This window comes from Malaya genurostris, chromosome 1, assembly GCF_030247185.1.
Source record: "Malaya genurostris strain Urasoe2022 chromosome 1, Malgen_1.1, whole genome shotgun sequence".
Taxonomy (NCBI): domain Eukaryota; kingdom Metazoa; phylum Arthropoda; class Insecta; order Diptera; family Culicidae; genus Malaya; species Malaya genurostris.
In genome coordinates, this window is record NC_080570.1 from 142,268,403 (window position 1) to 142,287,386 (window position 18,984).

The 18,984-nt window shown below is 39.4% G+C and overlaps 1 protein-coding gene across 6 annotated transcripts in view; it reads left to right on the plus strand.

The window, feature by feature from the left end:
- Positions 1-15,247, plus strand: part of LOC131425987 (phospholipid-transporting ATPase IF) — a 33,371-nt gene extending 18,124 nt beyond the window's left edge. For 2 of the 6 annotated variants that reach the window (XM_058588344.1, XM_058588340.1), the window contains exons 2-10: positions 1,957-2,164; positions 10,592-11,721; positions 11,790-12,579; positions 12,652-12,811; positions 12,873-13,353; positions 13,421-14,119; positions 14,183-14,328; positions 14,389-14,718; positions 14,842-15,247. In XM_058588344.1, the coding sequence (XP_058444327.1) occupies positions 1,957-2,164; positions 10,592-11,721; positions 11,790-12,579; positions 12,652-12,811; positions 12,873-13,353; positions 13,421-14,119; positions 14,183-14,328; positions 14,389-14,718; positions 14,842-15,085 (4,188 nt within the window). In that variant the 3' untranslated portion in view covers positions 15,086-15,247. Of the gene's footprint in view, positions 1-1,484; positions 1,617-1,956; positions 2,165-10,591; positions 11,722-11,789; positions 12,580-12,651; positions 12,812-12,872; positions 13,354-13,420; positions 14,120-14,182; positions 14,329-14,388; positions 14,719-14,841 lie in introns of those variants that run through there. The other 4 variants (XM_058588343.1, XM_058588342.1, XM_058588345.1 and 1 more) reach the window with 4 other exon arrangements.
- Positions 15,248-18,984: the final 3,737 nt, after the last annotated feature.

Sequence of the window (18,984 nt, forward strand, 5' to 3'; positions counted from 1 at the left end):
GCAGTTTCAACAAGACTGTCCCTTTTAGCTTTTTAATGGATTGTTTTGCTTTGACACTGCTGTCCTTCAGTAATGACGGTGATAGATAAATAGAATCAAAGATTCTGATTTTAATAACGAAATTAGTTATCAATGAGAATTTCGTGTTGGATTGAAATATTGCTGGTTTGTGTCCAGAATATTCGCCAACTAAACACTTTCTCTAAAAATAAAAGTTTTTTTCAGCTCAGTAAATTCTAAATTTCAACTAATTTTATAGTTATTTTGGAAATTTTGTTGTTAAAATCAACTAATTCAAAAACAGTAATACGAATTAGGCGCAGAGCTAATTTCGGTCGTTCCGTGCGGCAATCATCTCGGCAAACATTACAACATGTGAAATTCTCGTTATTTTTCATTTGACAGATAATTTGCATGTGAGTGTTTATGCAAGTGAATTAATGCCGAGATTTTAAGCAATTAATAAAAATAAAATATTATATTTAAAATAAACATGATTTTCCGTAGAAAATCAGATTTGATTGTCTAAAAGCTGTTTACCGAGATTCCGGTAAACTGATATAATTAATTTGCTGATTTCCGTAAAACGACCAATTGCTGGTAAACACGGTAATTTACTAAATCGACTATCAGTATAACATTTTGAATTGCCGAGAAATCGGAAATAATAAACTAAGAGTAAATTCAGCAGCTAGAAGTTCTATATGGAAGATCTATAATAGAGCAGAAACTGGAACAAACGTATCCCCAGTAAGCCGTTCTAGTTTTATTTATTCGGCCAGTTCTTCTGTCAAATTTAAAACTGGTCTACGATGCCGTTCTATTTTTTGTATGTTTGAAACACGAGTAAAACACTGCTGGGGCTGCCAGTTTTTCTTGTTATAAAATTCAGATTCAAATTTTGTAACTGACATAAATTATGCATCTAGAACTAGAACACTACTGAATATGCCCTAAGTATTTTGGAAAAAGCTATTTTTGCCATTCTATAAAATATCGCTTTGTCGTTCGTTTTCGGAATATTTTTTCGCCGAGATCAATTTTAAGTTTTAAGTATGTACAAATACATAGGAGGCATTATCCAAATTACGTTGTCTAGACGAAAACGAATCATTTTATTGAACAACTTGAATCGTTTCTTCGGTTCCTAGTGGGACAATAAGGTGTCAGTATTTTGTGTAGACGCATCCATGAAAAACGACAATAGACAGAATTGACAATACTGACACAAAAAAATAAATTCCCGTAAATACTCATCCATGATGAACTTGCAGAAATGATATATCACAATCGACCCAGTTCTTATCAGTTGGAAACCCGAGTTGCTATCGCAGCGTAAACCAACGTGATCTTTATCTTGTAGATGCAATTTCGTACTCGTTTACCACACCTTGCCGTAACACCGTTGTGAGATCAGCTATTTTTTTTATTTCGAAAAAAGACGCGCTCAGCCTAATGACAAATCAACAATGCCCATCCCCATCGACAGAACAGTCGGGGCAAGTATCGCCCGTACTCCGTGTCAGTTCCGTGCGGTGACGAACGCCAATCAGTCGATAGTAACTTGCAAACATTTCCCGTACTCACGGTTGTACGGCAAAGCCGGCAACAAAATGGTTGGTTCTTTCCCGGCAGGGTTTAACGGGCCTATTCAGTAGTGTTCTAGTTCCAGATACGCAATTTATGTCAGTTTAAAAATTTAAATCAGGATATTATAACAAGAAATACTGGCAGCCCCGGCAGTGTTTTACCCGTGTTTCAAAAATAGAAGAAATCAAACGGCTGCGTATGCCAGTTTTAAATTTGACAGAAGAACTGTTCGAATAAATAACTTGTTCCAGTTTCTGTTCTATTACAGATCTCCCATATAAAACTTCCAGCTGCTGAATTTGCTCTAACATTGTTGCGCACAACTAAAACAATCATCTCCTAACGTCATTTGTTTTGTTTTCGCAGGGTAACCGAGTGTCACAGGAAGCTGACTCGCTCAGCATCAAAGTAGGCGGCGAAAACCATGACAAGAAACCGAAGGCGCACGAGACGAACCGCATCAAGTCGACCAAATACACGTTGCTGACGTTCCTGCCGTTGAACCTGGCCGAACAGTTCCGGCGGGTGGCCAACTTCTATTTTCTCTGTATGACGATCATCTCCATAGTGATAGGTAAGTCCGGTACCGGTGCGCGCGTGTGCGTATACGGCGCACTCCACGAACATTGATCACAACGGGTCTGAATGAGATTTATTGTTTTTTAAATTGTGTGTGTCAACTGCCGAGCACGTGTCGCGGTAATAACCCTTAACGTATCAACTTATTGTGACAATAATGACAACCACGACTCTTGAAAGCATGAGCTGTCATAAATCCTATAGGGACCAGCAGGTGTTTTGATAGGTTATGTCAACAACGAAACAAAGAGATTGAGGAAATGAATCAAGGTGCTCGAAAGTATTCTGACCATGCTCGAACTGTCAATAGTAGTCGAAATTGGAGCAGAAAGAATGGTGGCAGTTCTCTTGCACTGGCCGTCATCCACGACGAATAATTTGCACTCATCTTCGGTATCCAGCAAGTGGTTGACTGACTCGACCGGCAGAGGCACGATACTTATAAGTTCAATGTCAATGTTTGCATCGTTACGTACAATAAATATTTGTTTTTTTTTGCACGGAACGCTTCGACGAGAAGCTATTTTCTCCATTCTTCCATAACGGAACGAAATGTTTGATGCTGCTGCTGCTGGGATGGTGGGTGATGTAAGTCAGGAACGGACCCAAACCAGCTGCTTATGGAGATGCCCGGTAGAGAAATAGAGATGATAGCTGTGTAACTATGGCAACAGTTTTGTTGATACAATTAACTAGCTGCCGGAGAAGTCACGTACTAAGTCATGAATGCGATTCATTAGAGTGACTTTTATGTTTCAATTTTGTCGACACCTTAAAGTTCTCTAAACTGATGTCATCGCAGAGAGAAAGATAGATAGAGAAACGACGACGCCATCGGTTAGAACAGTGAATGAGAGAATGTTTTGCTGACAGAATTAAAAAACAGGATTTTTTTACTGTTTGAATTTTGACGTCTATCATTCTGTTCTGACCACGCGTGATTTGTAGCAAAATAAAAAATTGCTCTATTATACGTCAAATCTTATACGTGAAGTGAGTTCCGAATATGATATTCAACAGTGTCAACAAAAATAAGAGAATTTTATCAATAGTCATCTCATTAGTCGAGTCAGCATATAATTTTGCTCACTATTCGGCCCACAATCAACGGATTGCGTTGTTATCGGTCGATTTACATTGGTTTCGGTTCTAAGGCTGTGAACCATTTCGCGGTTAATTTTAACTTTTGGTTGAAATCTGACAATTGAGCGATAATTTTGCGTCGAGTAGTTAAATTTAACTAAAACTGCGGCCCATTTGAAAGTTTGAAGGATGGATAGTCATTTGGGTTTTTTTTTCACTGAAAATAATTTTAACTAAAGAGGTGATGTTAGAATTTTCTTTGCAAGATTTCGTTCAGTATCGGAAAATAACCATTGATCTGTCAAAAATAACCATGCCTTCGCCAAACATCAAAATAACCACTCGAGTGACAGATTTCAACCAAAAGTTCAAAAATTAACCGCGAAATTATTCGCAGCCTAAGTAGCAATATTACTGGAAAATTACAGAGCAAAATGTGTAATAGTGAGGTGAAAGTTAGAAGTGATCGCTCGTATTTTTATTTAACCCTTTTGAGTCATTGTATTAAACAGAAATGACTGATCTCACTCTAACTAATGATTTTCCTTCATTAGATAAATGATGGAACTGGAGATGAATAAGGATGCAGTTACCCTATATTGATTCGGTACCGATCACAGGTTTTAAAGGGTATACACTCCATCTTCATCTAACTTTTGATCCGTTTGAAATTTTGAGTTGACATAGTTTAATGTGTATTGTTTACATTCTGTGAGTTGATTCCACGGTGTCCTGGTATCACAAAACGGTTCAATGAATGTGGGACTGTTAATCAGAAGCGAAGATCCGTAGAAAGCGGTTAAGACTACGCGAGAACGATCACAACCGGGTATTCGGGGTCTTTGAACAGAACCCGAACGCCTTATTTCGAGATTTGACTAAAATTTTGTAAGTGAGCAAGACTTTCGTACAGAACACCAAAACTCGAACTGGACTACGAACACTTAGGGTTTAAAAGTCCCTAAACCATAACGAGAAGCAGAATACGGGTGCCCGGAAGTTTCACGACCAGAAAACAACGAAACCACACTGCTATGTAATGGATGATGTGACATATGTAAGGGTGAATCTATTGGAGTGTCTAAAATTCGTTACCCTAGCACCGCCATGGTGCATATGGAAGAGTATCTCCAGAAGCGACTCCTCCTAAAGACTCACGATTTTCTGGTTGGATTTTGCATCATGCCAGTACACGAAGGACGCGCTGAAGTGGAGATTTAAACCCCCTAACACTCCGCGACTGTGTCCAATAGAAAATACTAAGCAGTTATGAAAGAGCACCTAAACAACCTAAAGTAAGAATGTAGAAGAAATGAAGAAAGCATCGATTCTGAGGACCTGCAGCGAAAGATAAAATCAAGGTTCGCGCACTCGGATACAAAGGCGAAATTAATTAAATGAATGATGTCAATACTAACATTATTTTTTATATTTGTCATATTACTCCCTAAAAATTTAATGATAATCGGATAAAAACACAAATTTCGAAAATGAATTTCGTGCGTGCGGATTTTGAACGATACACCCTTTATTTGATTACTCGCACGGAAAAACCAGCGATCGCAAAACAACTAAAATGTTAGCTGTTTTGATGAATTTGATTGGCTAAATTTTCTCTAAGGCTGTGGATCATCTTGCGAATTATTTTAACTTTTCGTTAAAATTTGACAGTCGACCAATTATTTTTCCATTATCAAAAACATCCCTGCTCGAAAGCATGTTTATTTTTGACAACTCGATAGTTATTTTCCTACACTGAAAAAAGTCTTGCGAAAAAATTCTAATTTCAGTCTAAGAAAGTATTCCAATGAAAAATTCCAATTCATTGTCAAACGAAGTAAGTTTATCTCGAAGTTCTTCTAATTATTATACCACTTGATATCATTTTATTTTCAGTTCCATCCGTCAAATGTTGAAATGAGCCGAAGTATTAGTTAAATTTAACTACTCGATTGTCAAATTTTAGCTAAAAGTTAAAATAATTCACAAGATGGTCCACGAACTGAACTATCATTTTTGACTCAGTATGCTTGCTGCTTAGCAATGACATCCTCACCAATCGACCGACGAAAAATCAAAGTTGAAAAATGACATATGCTCCGAAACGAAAATGAAACGATTCAATTTCAAGCAATTCGATGTCATTTGTACAATTGAGTAATGACCAATAATTCGCTTATTTGATCTAACATTTCTATTGTAATAAATATTTGTTAACAGTTAGTCTCTACGAGATATTTCGTGATTTAATTCAATTGAAAACAATTTTCATTTGCAAGACTAGAAATTTAACTTGGGATAAATTTTTTTCGAAAAGTTTCATTTAATCATGACAATTTTTGATTAAAAATGGTAGTGAAACAATTTAATTTAAATGGTAGTGAAACATTTAAACAACGCAGTTTTTTTAGCTTCCCATAGTTAACTTCAAACTCGTAGATAATAAAAAATACAGCTAGAGATTGTACTTCCTGAAATGGAATTTTGATAGCAAAATGTTCCCAGGCTTTAGGCTGTTTTTACTCCACCAGCGAAATGACTGGAAGAGCATTTTTATTTTCATTTTCGGTATGTTGCTGATGAACTTAATTCTAGGAATGCACTTTCGAGAAAATGCAAAACTATCACTTCTCTTTTGCAGCCATTTTCAAGCGCTAAGCATTTTAAAGCAATGTACTTAAACTGTTCGTAAATGCACTACTCAAACATCAAATTGAACCATTTATATCACAGAAACATTTAGTCAGCTGAATGGATACTAGTTTCACAATGTATTATCCTGCTGTTTTCTGTACTTTCATTTACACGAAACGGTATTTATTTATTTGGAACAGGGAAAAGCCCACTAGAGTTGATACCTATTCAGTCTCTCCAGCAGGCATGAAACATCCTAATCTTTAGTACCAACAGATTAAGTAGGTAACTTACATAAATGACATTCAACCGTCATTTGAAGCGTTTATCAAGAAACGTTTCTAGCAAAATTAAGGAGAATTTTTGTTGTGTGAGTTGCTATCTTCATTCTCAGACAACCGATAGCATTGGAAAATAGCATTTTTGTTTACCCAAACGGTTGTAAGAATATCAACAGACGCAAAACAACAATTGCATTATTGCAATTTTGTGATCGGGGGGCTCTCCGTGTGTGGAAGATTAATATGTAGTAAAACTGGCTCAAGAGCTGAAGTCAAAACCTAGGCCAGGACCAGACAACTGGCTTCTTTTTTCAGAAAAATATGTCTCTTCTTATTCCGGTTGCTCCCTGTTATAAACAATACATTCCTCGTGATAGCAATTATTCATTCTGAAAAGCTTTATATATGTTATATCAGTGAAAAATACAGTTTTGAGTTCATGTTGATCAGATGGTTTTTTTTAACGAAAGCGTTTAGTTGAAACAGTTTAATGAAATTTTTCTAAAACACATATTTTTGGGTGATTAATTTTTGCAGCTTTATTTACTAAAGTATCCAAAATTGAGAAAAATATTAACAAATATCAATATCACACTTCGTGATTACAGGCTTTCTCTTTGTATCGTCCAGTGATTGTTAAATGTACTCGTATACTTTCCACATTGACAGGACTTAAATACAAATTGAACTTAAATCCTATTGATATTATTAATTTTAAAAAGATGATCGGAAAAACAAAATATGCAATATCAAACTACATTGTTACCGACTATACTGACAACACTTTTTCTAGCACCCTGCAGTAATATTAATTTCAACAACTTGTACTTGCTTTTGTTAATTTCAACCAATCACGAGCTGGTCCGAAATTTGTTCGGAAAGTGGATTAAAAATTTGTCAGGTCCTGTCCTAGGTCAAAACAACCTACCGCAACGTCAAATTACAAATATTTCAACTGTTTTTCGAAGAAGGGTGAATCTTACAAAAGCAAACAAATCGAGTTTCTCTCTCCTACGAATAAATGCTTCGAAATTCTACAATTTCGCCTGAAAATTTGAAAGCTACAAACGTCTCAAGCTTAGTAATACAAACAACTATAAAAGGCGAAACTGGCATTCCATTTGTTTACGTAAGTTTCGCGATCCGTGTTTATTTTCGTTGTGTTAGATGGTTTCCGAACTTCTTAACTACTGGAAATAGTAAATGAGACGAGAAAATTACATGCAGATTTGTCTACGTCGCGAAAACCAGCCAATTTCACGAAAAATGCGCGAGAGTGTAACTTCATAATTCACGCAGGGAGCATAGAAGTAAACAAATCGAAAAAGGGCGAAACTCTTTTTATGTTGATTTATATAAAGAAAAAGTGGACAAAATTTCATACCTTTTAAAGATAAACCAACAGTTCCCTAGCAACCAGAAGTTCCACAATTACTTGCTGCTTAAAAGTACACGCGGAACTTTTGAAAACTTGAAGGTACAGATCGAGTTCCGCGTGAACTTTCTAGCTGCTTAAGAAAACACGTGGCAATTTTTGACAGTTCGAAGTACAGAACAAGTTCCGCGTGAACTTTCTCGCTGCTTAAGAGTGCACGTGGTACTTTTAGCAACTTGAAAGTACAGAACAACCCACATTATCAGATCTGAATGGATTCCGAATCAATTCCGAATCGGCGAGAAATTTTCATTCGGAATTTCATGTGGAAATCATAATAAATTCCGAATCAATTCCAACTCCAGTGCAACAACCGATTCCGAATGAATTTCGCCTACAACCGGTTGATTCGGAAATCAGTAGGAATTGAGTGAGAAGATGCGGACTGAATTGTCAATTTGTCTTCTTCTTCTTCTTTCCCGATTTTGCACGTTTTCGTGCTGATTTTCAGTTTATTTTTAAATGAAAACATTACATAACTGATTATACACATTGAAATCTTCCTGTTTTTCGAATATACAGAACTAGTAAATAACCAGTTCTTCTTAGAATTCCAACATAAACTGTTGAAATTCGCTGGAAATTAACAAAATGGCCTACCTTAGTCAGCATCATCCATTCCTCTAGCTGGAGTGTAATGAAATGGCTTAAGTCGCCTAAATTTTACACTAACACATTCATAAAATGAGCGAATATTCAATGACATTTATAATGTCACTGTCAATCGGGTTGATCGAGCAGCCAACTCAGGCGAAAATTCTAGCACTGAACCGATCGAGCACTGAAAAATCATGCAGTCGAGTAAGAATTCATTACGCATTCCGTCATTTCGATAATGTGGGAAGTTCCGCGTGAACTTTTTCGCTGCATAGAAGCTGAACAATGTATTCTAGAAGCAGCTTAGAAGTTCGTTCCGCTGCGTCGCGCGAACTTTCAAGTGTGGATAATTCCTCAAAAAATGCTATTGATTAACCTTGAGAGCTGCTTAACCTAAATCAGTCCCTTTTATCCGAACTTTTGGTTAGTTGGGTTCATAGATTTATCATTAATTGATCTGATAATATACGATTATTTCTAAATAGGAATTGAAACTAAAGTCAAAACATTCATCGATGTTTTCTCCATTTGCTGTCAATGTTATATTCGCCCTTCTTTGAAAAACGGCTGAAATGTCAAAAATACCCACATTATCAGATCAGAATGGATTTCGAATCAATTCCGCATCGGCGAGAAATTTTCATTCGGAATTTCATTTGGAAATCATAATGAATTCCGAATCAATTCTAACTCCAGTGCAACAACCGATTCCGAATGAATTTCGCCTGCAACCGGTTGATTCGGAAATCTGTCAGAATTGAGTGAAAAGATGCGGACTGAATTGTCAATTCGTCTTCTTCTTTTACGATTTTGCACGTTTTCGTGTTGATTTTCAGTTTATTTTCAAATGAAAATATTATATAGCTGAATATATTAATTTAAATTTAAAGTTTTTCGTATATAGAGAACTAGCAAATAATCAATTCTTCTTAGAATTCCAGCATAAACTATTGAAATTCGCTGGAAATTAACAAAATGGCCTACCTTACTCAGCATCATTCATTCCTCTAGCTGGAGTGTAGTGAAATGACTTAAGTTGCATAACTTTTACACTAACACATTCATAAAAAGAGCGAATATTCCATGACATTTATAATGTCACTATCAATCGGGTTGATCGAGCAGCCTACTCAGGCGAAAATTCTAGCAATGAACCGATCGAGCACTGAAAAATCATGCAGTCGCGTAAGAATTCATTGCTCATTCCGTCTAAAAATGAGAACGAGTTTTGGGACCATGTAAATGAAATGAAAATACTGGAATATTGAAGTATTGCAAATCATGTTTGATAGTGCAAAAGCTATGTTATTGCCCTTCATTTTATCTTCTAATGGGAAAAATAAAACCCAAGGCGCTAAATAGAAGAACCGATTCAAAACGGTTCTGTCAGTCTTGTATAGCAAAAATCCGGTAGAAACAGAACCGTTAATAACCGCTAGGCGAAATTCTCTGCCGGAAACGGTTGTTGCATTGTTGCCAGACTCTTGCCGGAATTCTGCCAACATTCCGGCAAAACCTTCTGTCAGACACTATCAAGCGTCTGGCGGAGAATCTGCCAGGTACATGCAAACGGGTAGACTCTTCAAGATTTAAGGTTTTCTATTATGTTGAAATAAAATATCGCCTATAAACAAAGCGACATTCAAAAGAACAAACCATTCAAAGTTCTGTGTACAATTATTATTCAACTTATCGTATTCACATTCGAAAGTTATGAAGTGGGATTGTAATTTAAACCACCTGATATTGGGTAATTATCCTACCACTGGTATCGGAAATCATCATCACAATAAACCGGAATACAAATTGAAATTAGCTTTAAGATGAATTCGTTTGGTTCGACGATTACATTTAGAGGTTTACGTAGATTAATACATTTATATCACTTAACCCATGTTTTTAGTTTTTTTTGTGCAGTGCATATGGAGAAACGTTTTATATATTTGTGGTTGATTGATTCAGTGTATTTTCTGGAAAAACTGTCATTTCAGTATACAAAAATTTATAGTGTATTAGTAACTTTTTTCGCCACCGCAATGTTACTGTGATGTCGCTAGTGAATCGCAAGAGTGTTCCATATTAATATATAACATATTGGTTAAAAATTTATTGAATGTAGTATCACTTCACGCTGTCAAGAACAAAAACATTTTTTTCTTATTTTGAAGTACAGAATGATTGATTTTCTTACCACAGATTTTACAGAGTTTCAGTGCTAAGAAATTTAGTTTTACGATGAATGTACTTTACACACTCGAAACAGCACTCCATGATTTGGCAAGTAATCTGGAGGCGTGGTCGAACTTGAATTGTGATATTCTAAATTTCTTTTTGTATTGCTTAAATTTGCAATTAACAACTTTAAATGCTTTTAATTTTTTCATTTCCGCAGACAGTCCGGTATCGCCGCTGACCTCACTGGTACCGCTGGTGTTCGTCATTTCCGTGACCGCAGCCAAACAGGGTTACGAGAACTATTTGCGCTACCGGGCGGACAACATGGTCAACTATGCGCTGGTGACGGTGGTTCGCAACGGCATCGAGATGGACATCCGCAGTCAGGACATCCGCCAGGGGGACATCGTTATGACGGCCCGGGATTGTGACATCCCGTGCGATCTGGTACTGCTGAAGGCATCCGATGATAGCGGGAAGTGTTACGTAACGACGGCAAACTTGGACGGTGAAACGAATCTGAAGACGATGACGGTACCGAAGGGAATTCCGGATTTGGCCGTAGACAAACTGCATACGCTGGGAAGGATCGAATGTGAGTTGCCGAAAACGGATCTTTACACGTTCAATGGTCGGATCGAGCTAGCCGAGATGCACTTGAGGCAGGATCTGACGGTGGTTGAAGGAGTGGAAACGGAGTTCCACGTCGTACCACTGATGGCGGAGAATCTTCTGCTGAGAGGATCGCGATTGAAGAACACGGAATGGGCGATCGGTTGTGCGGTTTACACCGGACAAAACACGAAGCTAGCACTGAACAGCAAAATGACGAGTAACAAGATGAGTTCTAGTGAAAGCTTTATCAACAAGTTCCTGGTGTTCTTTCTAGTTCTGCTGGTCGCGATCGTAACGGTATCGTTCTTCATGAAGCGATACAACGATCGTTATCACCAAGGGCACAATCGCTACCTGGGCGAATATCTTATGACCTACCGAGTGTCGCAGTTCTTGCAGGATTTCTTTTCGTTTCTGATTCTGTTCAACTACTTGATACCGATTTCGCTGTACGTCACCATTGAAATGGCCAAATTTCTTGGTGGATTCTATCTGGAATGGGATCTGGATTTGTTCGACGAAGAAACCGATCAACCCTGCATTGTGAATACCTCGGATATTAACGAGGAACTGGGTCAGGTTTCGCTGCTGTTCTCCGATAAGACCGGCACGTTGACCAAGAACATCATGATCTTCCAGCAGTGTTCCATCAATGGTAAAATGTACAGTCAAAAGGGACGGAGACTTCAGGAGGTCGGTCGGAACCATGCGCTGAAGATCAATGAATGCTCGGTAAATAGTACATCTCAGCTCCTTCGATCCTATCCGATATCGATTAACCTTAATTAACTTGTTTTCAGCGTCACGTGTACAACTTTTTCGAAGCATTGGCCGTTTGCCATACGGTGCAGGTTGCAGGGGACTACACAAACGAGGCGGATGATTCCGATGCCGACAAGGAAACAACGGAAGATGCTGATCAGATTGTGGAACTAAACAATAACCGAGCACTTCGGAACTTTTCGAATATATCTGAGGAAATTGAGGCAAGCCTAAATAACCGTGGAAGCGCTGACGAAACGGATTTTATCCAACTGAAGCATCTTGGCCTAAGGAATAGAACTTCCATCGTCGAACAACCGCACAAAGATGTTGGAAGCGGTGAATTCCTCAATCCTTTGCTATATAAAGCCAATGAGCAACCGAAGATTTCCATTTTAGAGAATGCATCTGCTCCCAGAGGAGAGCAATCCGGCGAACTCGGCGTCGAATTTAGACCGATTAGTGAACCCGCAGTTCGGCGGACCGGGAGCATATTCTCCGGTCCGGACAACCGAGTGCATCCGGTATCGCTGCAGATTCCGCCATTTAGTCGGTCACATTCCAACGAGTCGTCACGGCGGTCGTCTCGACCGCAAAGTTTGGTGGAGTCCACCACATCCGAGGAACCTTCGCCCGGTGATCGTCCCCGGGACTGCAGTGTTCTGCAGAACGGTAGCAATGGCTATCTGAACAGTTCCCTGCAGTCGATGGAACTGAAGCGGGCCGTATCGGCGTACGAGGAAAAATCCGAGACTGACCGGGCAGTGAAGACACACCGGCGTACGCAGTCACACATTCCACCGGGAATGGCCACCCGGAGTAACGGTGGTAAGCGATGATCGGATTTCGATTTCGGTGCCCCCACATTCTATCGAGACTCTCTCAATTTCTGATTTTCAGTTGCCGGAACGGGCCGCGGATCGATTTCATTCAAACGGGACCGCTACTCGATTCGGTCGACAGCCAGAGAGTACTACGCCGCTCCGTCCTACACGGAGGCTTCCTTGATCGAGCGGCAACAGTCAATGATGAAGCAGGAGGAGGTGGTCTCCTTTATTCGGTAGATTTTCACTACAACCGATGAGTTTGCTATCTGACCATGATGAATCTTTTTTCCGCAGGAAAATGGACTATCAAGCATCCAGTCCGGACGAGAAAGCCCTGGTGGAAGCCTGCGCCAAAATGGGTCTCGTGTATGTCGGCGATGATTCCGATGTGTTGAGCATCAAGCTGCGAGAGTCGTGCGTGAAGCGGAACGTCAAATCCGTGTACGGAGAGCTACCGAAAGAAGAGCTCGTGAAATACCAAAGACTGGGTGTCCTGGAGTTTACCTCCGACCGGAAGCGGATGAGTGTAATCATTCGCGATTCGCAGAGTCAACTGTGGCTGTATACCAAAGGAGCGGAAAGTCACGTACTGCCGCTGTGTACCAAGACCTCTTCCGGGATGGTGATATCGACGCAACGGCACATTAACGAGTTTGCCAAACAGGGCCTGCGGACGCTGGCCGTAGCTAGACGAAGACTGACGCAGCTAGAGTTTGCGAATTATAGGAACGAATTGATACTGGCCGGTAGTTCGTTGACGGATCGTGTCGCAAAGGTTAGTTGGTTTGGGGCGTTTTCGCTTGAGTTTAGGAAAATCATTTGTTGTCATCCATCTTTCCTAGGTTGAGGAATGTCAACGTAAGATCGAGACGGGACTGGAATTGCTGGGAGCAACCGCCGTCGAGGATGCCCTACAGGACGACATCCGAGATACGTTGGAGTCGTTACGGAATGCAGGCATCAAAGTGTGGGTTTTAACCGGTGATAAGGTGGAAACCGCCCTGAACATTGCTCTCAGCTGTGGACACATTCCGGTGGATGCTTTCCGGTACTTTGTCACCGAATGTACCACGGTGGAACAGGTTCAGCAGCACTTCGATGTGTTTTCGTTCGAGATGTTTCGAGCGCCGGAGCGCGAGTATGCGCTACTCATCGATGGGGCAAGCTTGACCATTGCGTTGACACACCTGAAGGAAGTGTTCCGGGATGTTTCGATCAAATGTCGGGCGGTGCTTTGCTGTCGCCTTAGTCCCCTGCAGAAGTGTGAGGTGGTACAGCTGATGAAAACCGTGGAGAGTAATCCGGTGACGGCGGCCATCGGGGACGGAGCGAACGATGTTTCGATGATCCAGGAAGCACACGTTGGCATCGGAATTGTCGGCAAGGAGGGACGACAGGCGGCCAGATGTGCAGACTACGCCTTGGCTAAGTTTTGCATGATCAAAAAGTTACTGCTGGTGCACGGGCACTTCTTCTCCACACGACTGTCGATCTTGGTGTTGTATTTCTTCTACAAGAACCTGATTTTCATGGGTATTCAGGTACGTACGGCTACGGAGTTACTTGTTGCTAGGTTTGGGCTCTAATTCTGAATCGCTGTTTAGTTTTTCTTTCAAATACACAGTTTGTTTTCATCGCAATCAGTTTACGATTCCGTGTTCCTAACGCTGTACAATGTACTGTACACGTCACTTCCGGTGCTAGTCCTATCATTAACTGAGAAACCGTACAAAGAGGAAATCCTCATGAAGTAAGTTACGTTCTTTAACTATGGGAAAGTTTCCAACGGTGGATGTCTTCATACTTTCAGAGAACCTTCACTCTACCAGCGAGTAGCCGGTAATAAGCAATACGCCTGGAAGTACTTCATTGGATGGATGATTCTGGGTCTGTACCATTCTACCATCATCTACGTCTTCTGCTGGGCTATTTGGGGCAACAATCCGGCCATCTATGCCTGGTGGCCTTCGACGGTTAATTTTGCCTGCTTCGGCACGATGATGATCCACAATGTGGTCGTTCTGGCAAACCTGAAGCTTCTGCTAGAAGCGATCTACAGAAGCTACATCTTTATCGCCACTATTCTGCTGTCGATCTTCGGTTTCATGGGGACAACCTTCATCTACAACCTGTTCCACTTGTAAGTTTGACGTTTGCTTGAGCCTAATGCTTTCTTTTTGCACTGTTTGTTTTGTCCTACGCTTGATTCTAACTTCTGCTTTGCCTGTGTTGCCACACATCATACGCCGTTCGGAAACGTCAGATTCGGATTAATTTCCAGCAACTACGACGGAGATATGCTGCAGGTGTACAACAATCTGCTGTCGTCGATGACATTCTGGGTGCTAAGCCTACTGATTCTGGTGGCCGCATTCATACCGGACTTCACCTTGTTCGCGGGGCGCTCGATCGGTATTAAGGTGGGCCATATCTTCCCCGGAGGAGCCAAGTACCGGAGTGCATTTTTCCAGCGTCGAAATCCGGGCATAGAGAGTACGTACCTGTGATGGATGTGCCGAGGTTTGGGGGTTCGGCACCCTTCATGACATCTGCCAACGTGCCAAGTTAGGATTAGTGCCTTAATTTATGACTGCTGAAGCAATTGATATCCGTGATAGATGATTCCTAATAAGTAACCAGTATTTTAAAAATACACGTTTTAGTGAAAATGTTTATTGAAATGATACTATTTCATACATATGTGTATTCGAAAGAAAACTTCTATTGGCGGAATTTGTGCTCAACTATCCTGCTTCAAACTTCAAAACCAAAGTATGCATAAAGTTCATGTTGGTAAAGTCAACCTCCAGTGGCAATAATTTATTTGCTCTGGTTTCATGCTCCAACGGCACGCGACAAATGTCAGTCGCATGTGGGATACAGAAGCAACAAGCAAAGCTTCTCTCGTTTCCACTAGTTTCGACCACCCATCAGTTAGCCAGTGCTAGCTTTGAAACAACTTGCCTTGCATGTACCGACCACATTTGTTTACACGCACATCTTCGAATTGGCAAACAAACACCAACATGACGCGACAGCGCAACATGTGCTTCCCAATTCGACTAGCAGTAGGCCATGGCTAAGGCGGACCAACACGTGAGAAACGCTCACAAAACTTACTCACTTTTTTTCTCTCACGGTCGGTGAGAGCTTTTAAGTGAGAGGTAAGCCTGTATATTAACGTCGGAAGAGCTTCCACAGGATGTGGCATTACTGGATCACGGTAATCGGGTGAGTAGTTCCGGAGCAGCATTGCTGCCGAATTCACCTCTATATTATTTGCAGTTCAAGACAAATGTTCCTTCAATATTACTCCCAATTCATCGCATTTTTACTCATTTCCCGAGTAACATTTTTAACATTAATAAATATTTGAATGCTATATCATAAATCTTGCATTAAAACTTTAAGCTCCACGAAAGCCTGCTGAAACCCACTATAAGAGCATATATTCCCAAAGACAAATAATAAGACATGAAAGTACCGAAGAACAATTGTGATTCATTGTACAGTTCTTCCGGTACCTTATAAATTGACAGTACTCTTCACAAGGTAGTGCATAAATATGATTGCTTTGACAGAATGTCGATTGGGATTGTACCAAATGCAAATAATAATACCCCTAGGTCCCACACAAAACGATCGCAATTGTTTGGTTCACGAGATGAGCAATTTACCTTAGCCCAATATACTATTCTACTCCAACAAGGAAGACTTGACGAGAATGCTTCTAACTGGCCAACTTTTATTGATGTGTGGTTATTTTAGTGTCGTTATTTTACAACTCTGACAGATTCCATTTTTGAATATTGAAATATAATTGTAGTGTAAAAGAACCTTGAGATGATGAGCTGAATGAAAATCTACCACGTTTTCAAAGAAATAGGCGTCTAATGTCACTATATAGATGAAATTCATCCTTCCTCAGAAACACTGACGTGTATATTCAAAAAGATACGAACAGATTTTCATCGTCATAATTTTTTTATTGACCAAATGATGGAGTGGTTGAGTACAGAGTGTTTTTCAATGACAAGTCTTATTTAAAGTCGTATTCAGTTGTCGCTAGCTATTTAGTGGTAATTTCTTTGGAAAGAGAGAAAACACGTCGATAAGTTTAAAATTCAGATATAACAATAGTCAACTCTCATTATGTAACCGAAAACGGTTTCAAACGAGACAACGATGAGTTCTGAGTGGATTTCATGAGCAGTACTTCTTCATCCGATTGTCTTGATGATTCAACCATTTTCTGTTATTAAGACAAATTAGACAGCGCTGGAACCAAAAAAGTTATACTTTATCAGCAAAGTAATTTTTAAAAGTAGAATAAGGGTCTGGGGTCCACTAGAAGATTGATAGTACCTATTAGCTCTCTCCGGACTGTACCAGCCTAGATGCCGTGTGGAATCCGGCGGAAAAAAATGAACCAAGAATAGATCCACTGGGTTCCTGCTTCCATGTCGTAAAAGGCGACAATTGCAGGAGTTTCTTTTTCCTTTCAGTTATCAGATATTTTCAATGTTTTACTTCTGATTACTCTATTTTACTAAATCATCTCTTTATTCAACCTATCAATTTCCGTCTAGCTTCGGAGAAAGGTTTTATTAGGAATGATTTCTTCTTCCATGTTATTGATTGACTTTCAGGATTATAAATTGAATGATAAAAATCAACCATTGCGCAAATCCGTTTATATTACAAAGTTAATAACAGAGATAACATATATCGGTATATTGAATACATAGTAAAAAACACTTGATATTAATATTTCAAACAGTAAATTAATATTTTTCTCGGTAGCCGGCTGCCCAGATCAACTAATAGAACCAATTAATAATTTTAATAAATAATTAAAATAATAAAGCGGAAATAATAAAGAATCAAGACGCGTGTGAAATCTGTTGACCTTTGTTTGATGATTTAAAATGATTTTATAATAACTGTTTAGAATATTTCAATGCAATGAATCAACTTTTGTGTCTAAATCCTATTCGCTCGTTTATTTTGTATCACGTAGTTTTATTTATAAAAACGTGCCTAATCCACCTAGCAGTGAGATGATACCTTTTTTTATCAATCCGAATGTTTTTTTGCATGACTAAAAAAAACGCGAAAGGTAGATGCATAAACGAGTGACTGCATACTCGACAGCCGACTGTCCGGAGTTTTGTCAATTTCGGAGATTGACTGTTTCGTGCATTATATTGCCAGCACAAAGTAACACATAAAACCATAATACTTAAAAACATTCTTGGTAGCCGGCTACCCAGAGTAATAAACACATGATAACATTATTGAAACATTCACTAACAAAGTATCCTCTCCTGTGATGCATGTGGGAATGCAGAGGATTCCTCGGTTCCTAGTAGCAACATGCATCGAACTAACAATCCTTTCCCTCCCAAGTAGATCTGCATTCGGACGTGGCCGGCGTCGGTATTGATCAGCATGCATGGTTCAATACAGTTTGCACAGTGTGAAACAATGTGTTATTCCCAAACATGTCACTTCAAAAAATCATTTTGCAATCTCAATTGGTCCAGATCAATAACGGAGTAGCAACACACGGGCGGTCTCTAATGCTAATGCTAAAGTAATTTTTAAAAGTAGAATACTAAATGCTTTTAATGTGGAACACATTTTTGTTAGGGGTGCAAATTAGAAACTCAGGTTTTGAACAATTACAGCTCAGTCAATTTTGTATCAATTATCAATATTGAATGTTCATAGCCATGTATTTTTAATTATGCATCATTGAAATGTTGATTAGTAGCTAGCAGTGTCTTATTTTGTCTGCAAAAAACTACAAGGATCAGCCTCATGGGGTTGTTCGAGCCATTGATGTGGAACAAGGCAACCAAAATTTCTAATGATCGACATTTTCAATTAAACGTCACACTTTTGAATCCGCAAATGCACGAGAGTCTGCTTACATTGATCTTTATTTGAAACCAACACCGAATACGCGAACCCAAAATATAGACTCTATTTGTCGTGATTTGTGTTTGTTTTATAGCCGACGAAATGACATCAATAGCCCAAATGTATGCAATTATATAGTTGTGCATGCTTGCGATACGGATATCAATATTTAAGCTTCTCTTCGCAAAGCTTGTGTTCAAGTTTTGTATGCAAGCAGTTATTTTTATAGCGTTTCTCTACCATTACTACCATTCTGCGATTTCGGTTGCAGCGATAAACTTTTCCTTATTATCAATCGAGCTCATCTTATATAAATTAGAAATTAATCTTATGCACTCAAAATTTTCCCTTGGGTACTTGTCAATTTCTCAGGCGAAACGATATAACATGGAATTTCATCCGAGCTTGCATGACACAAGATCAAAGCATACCACCCACCCTCTTTGCTAATAAGCTTCACAAATGTGCTCGTTTGTATATC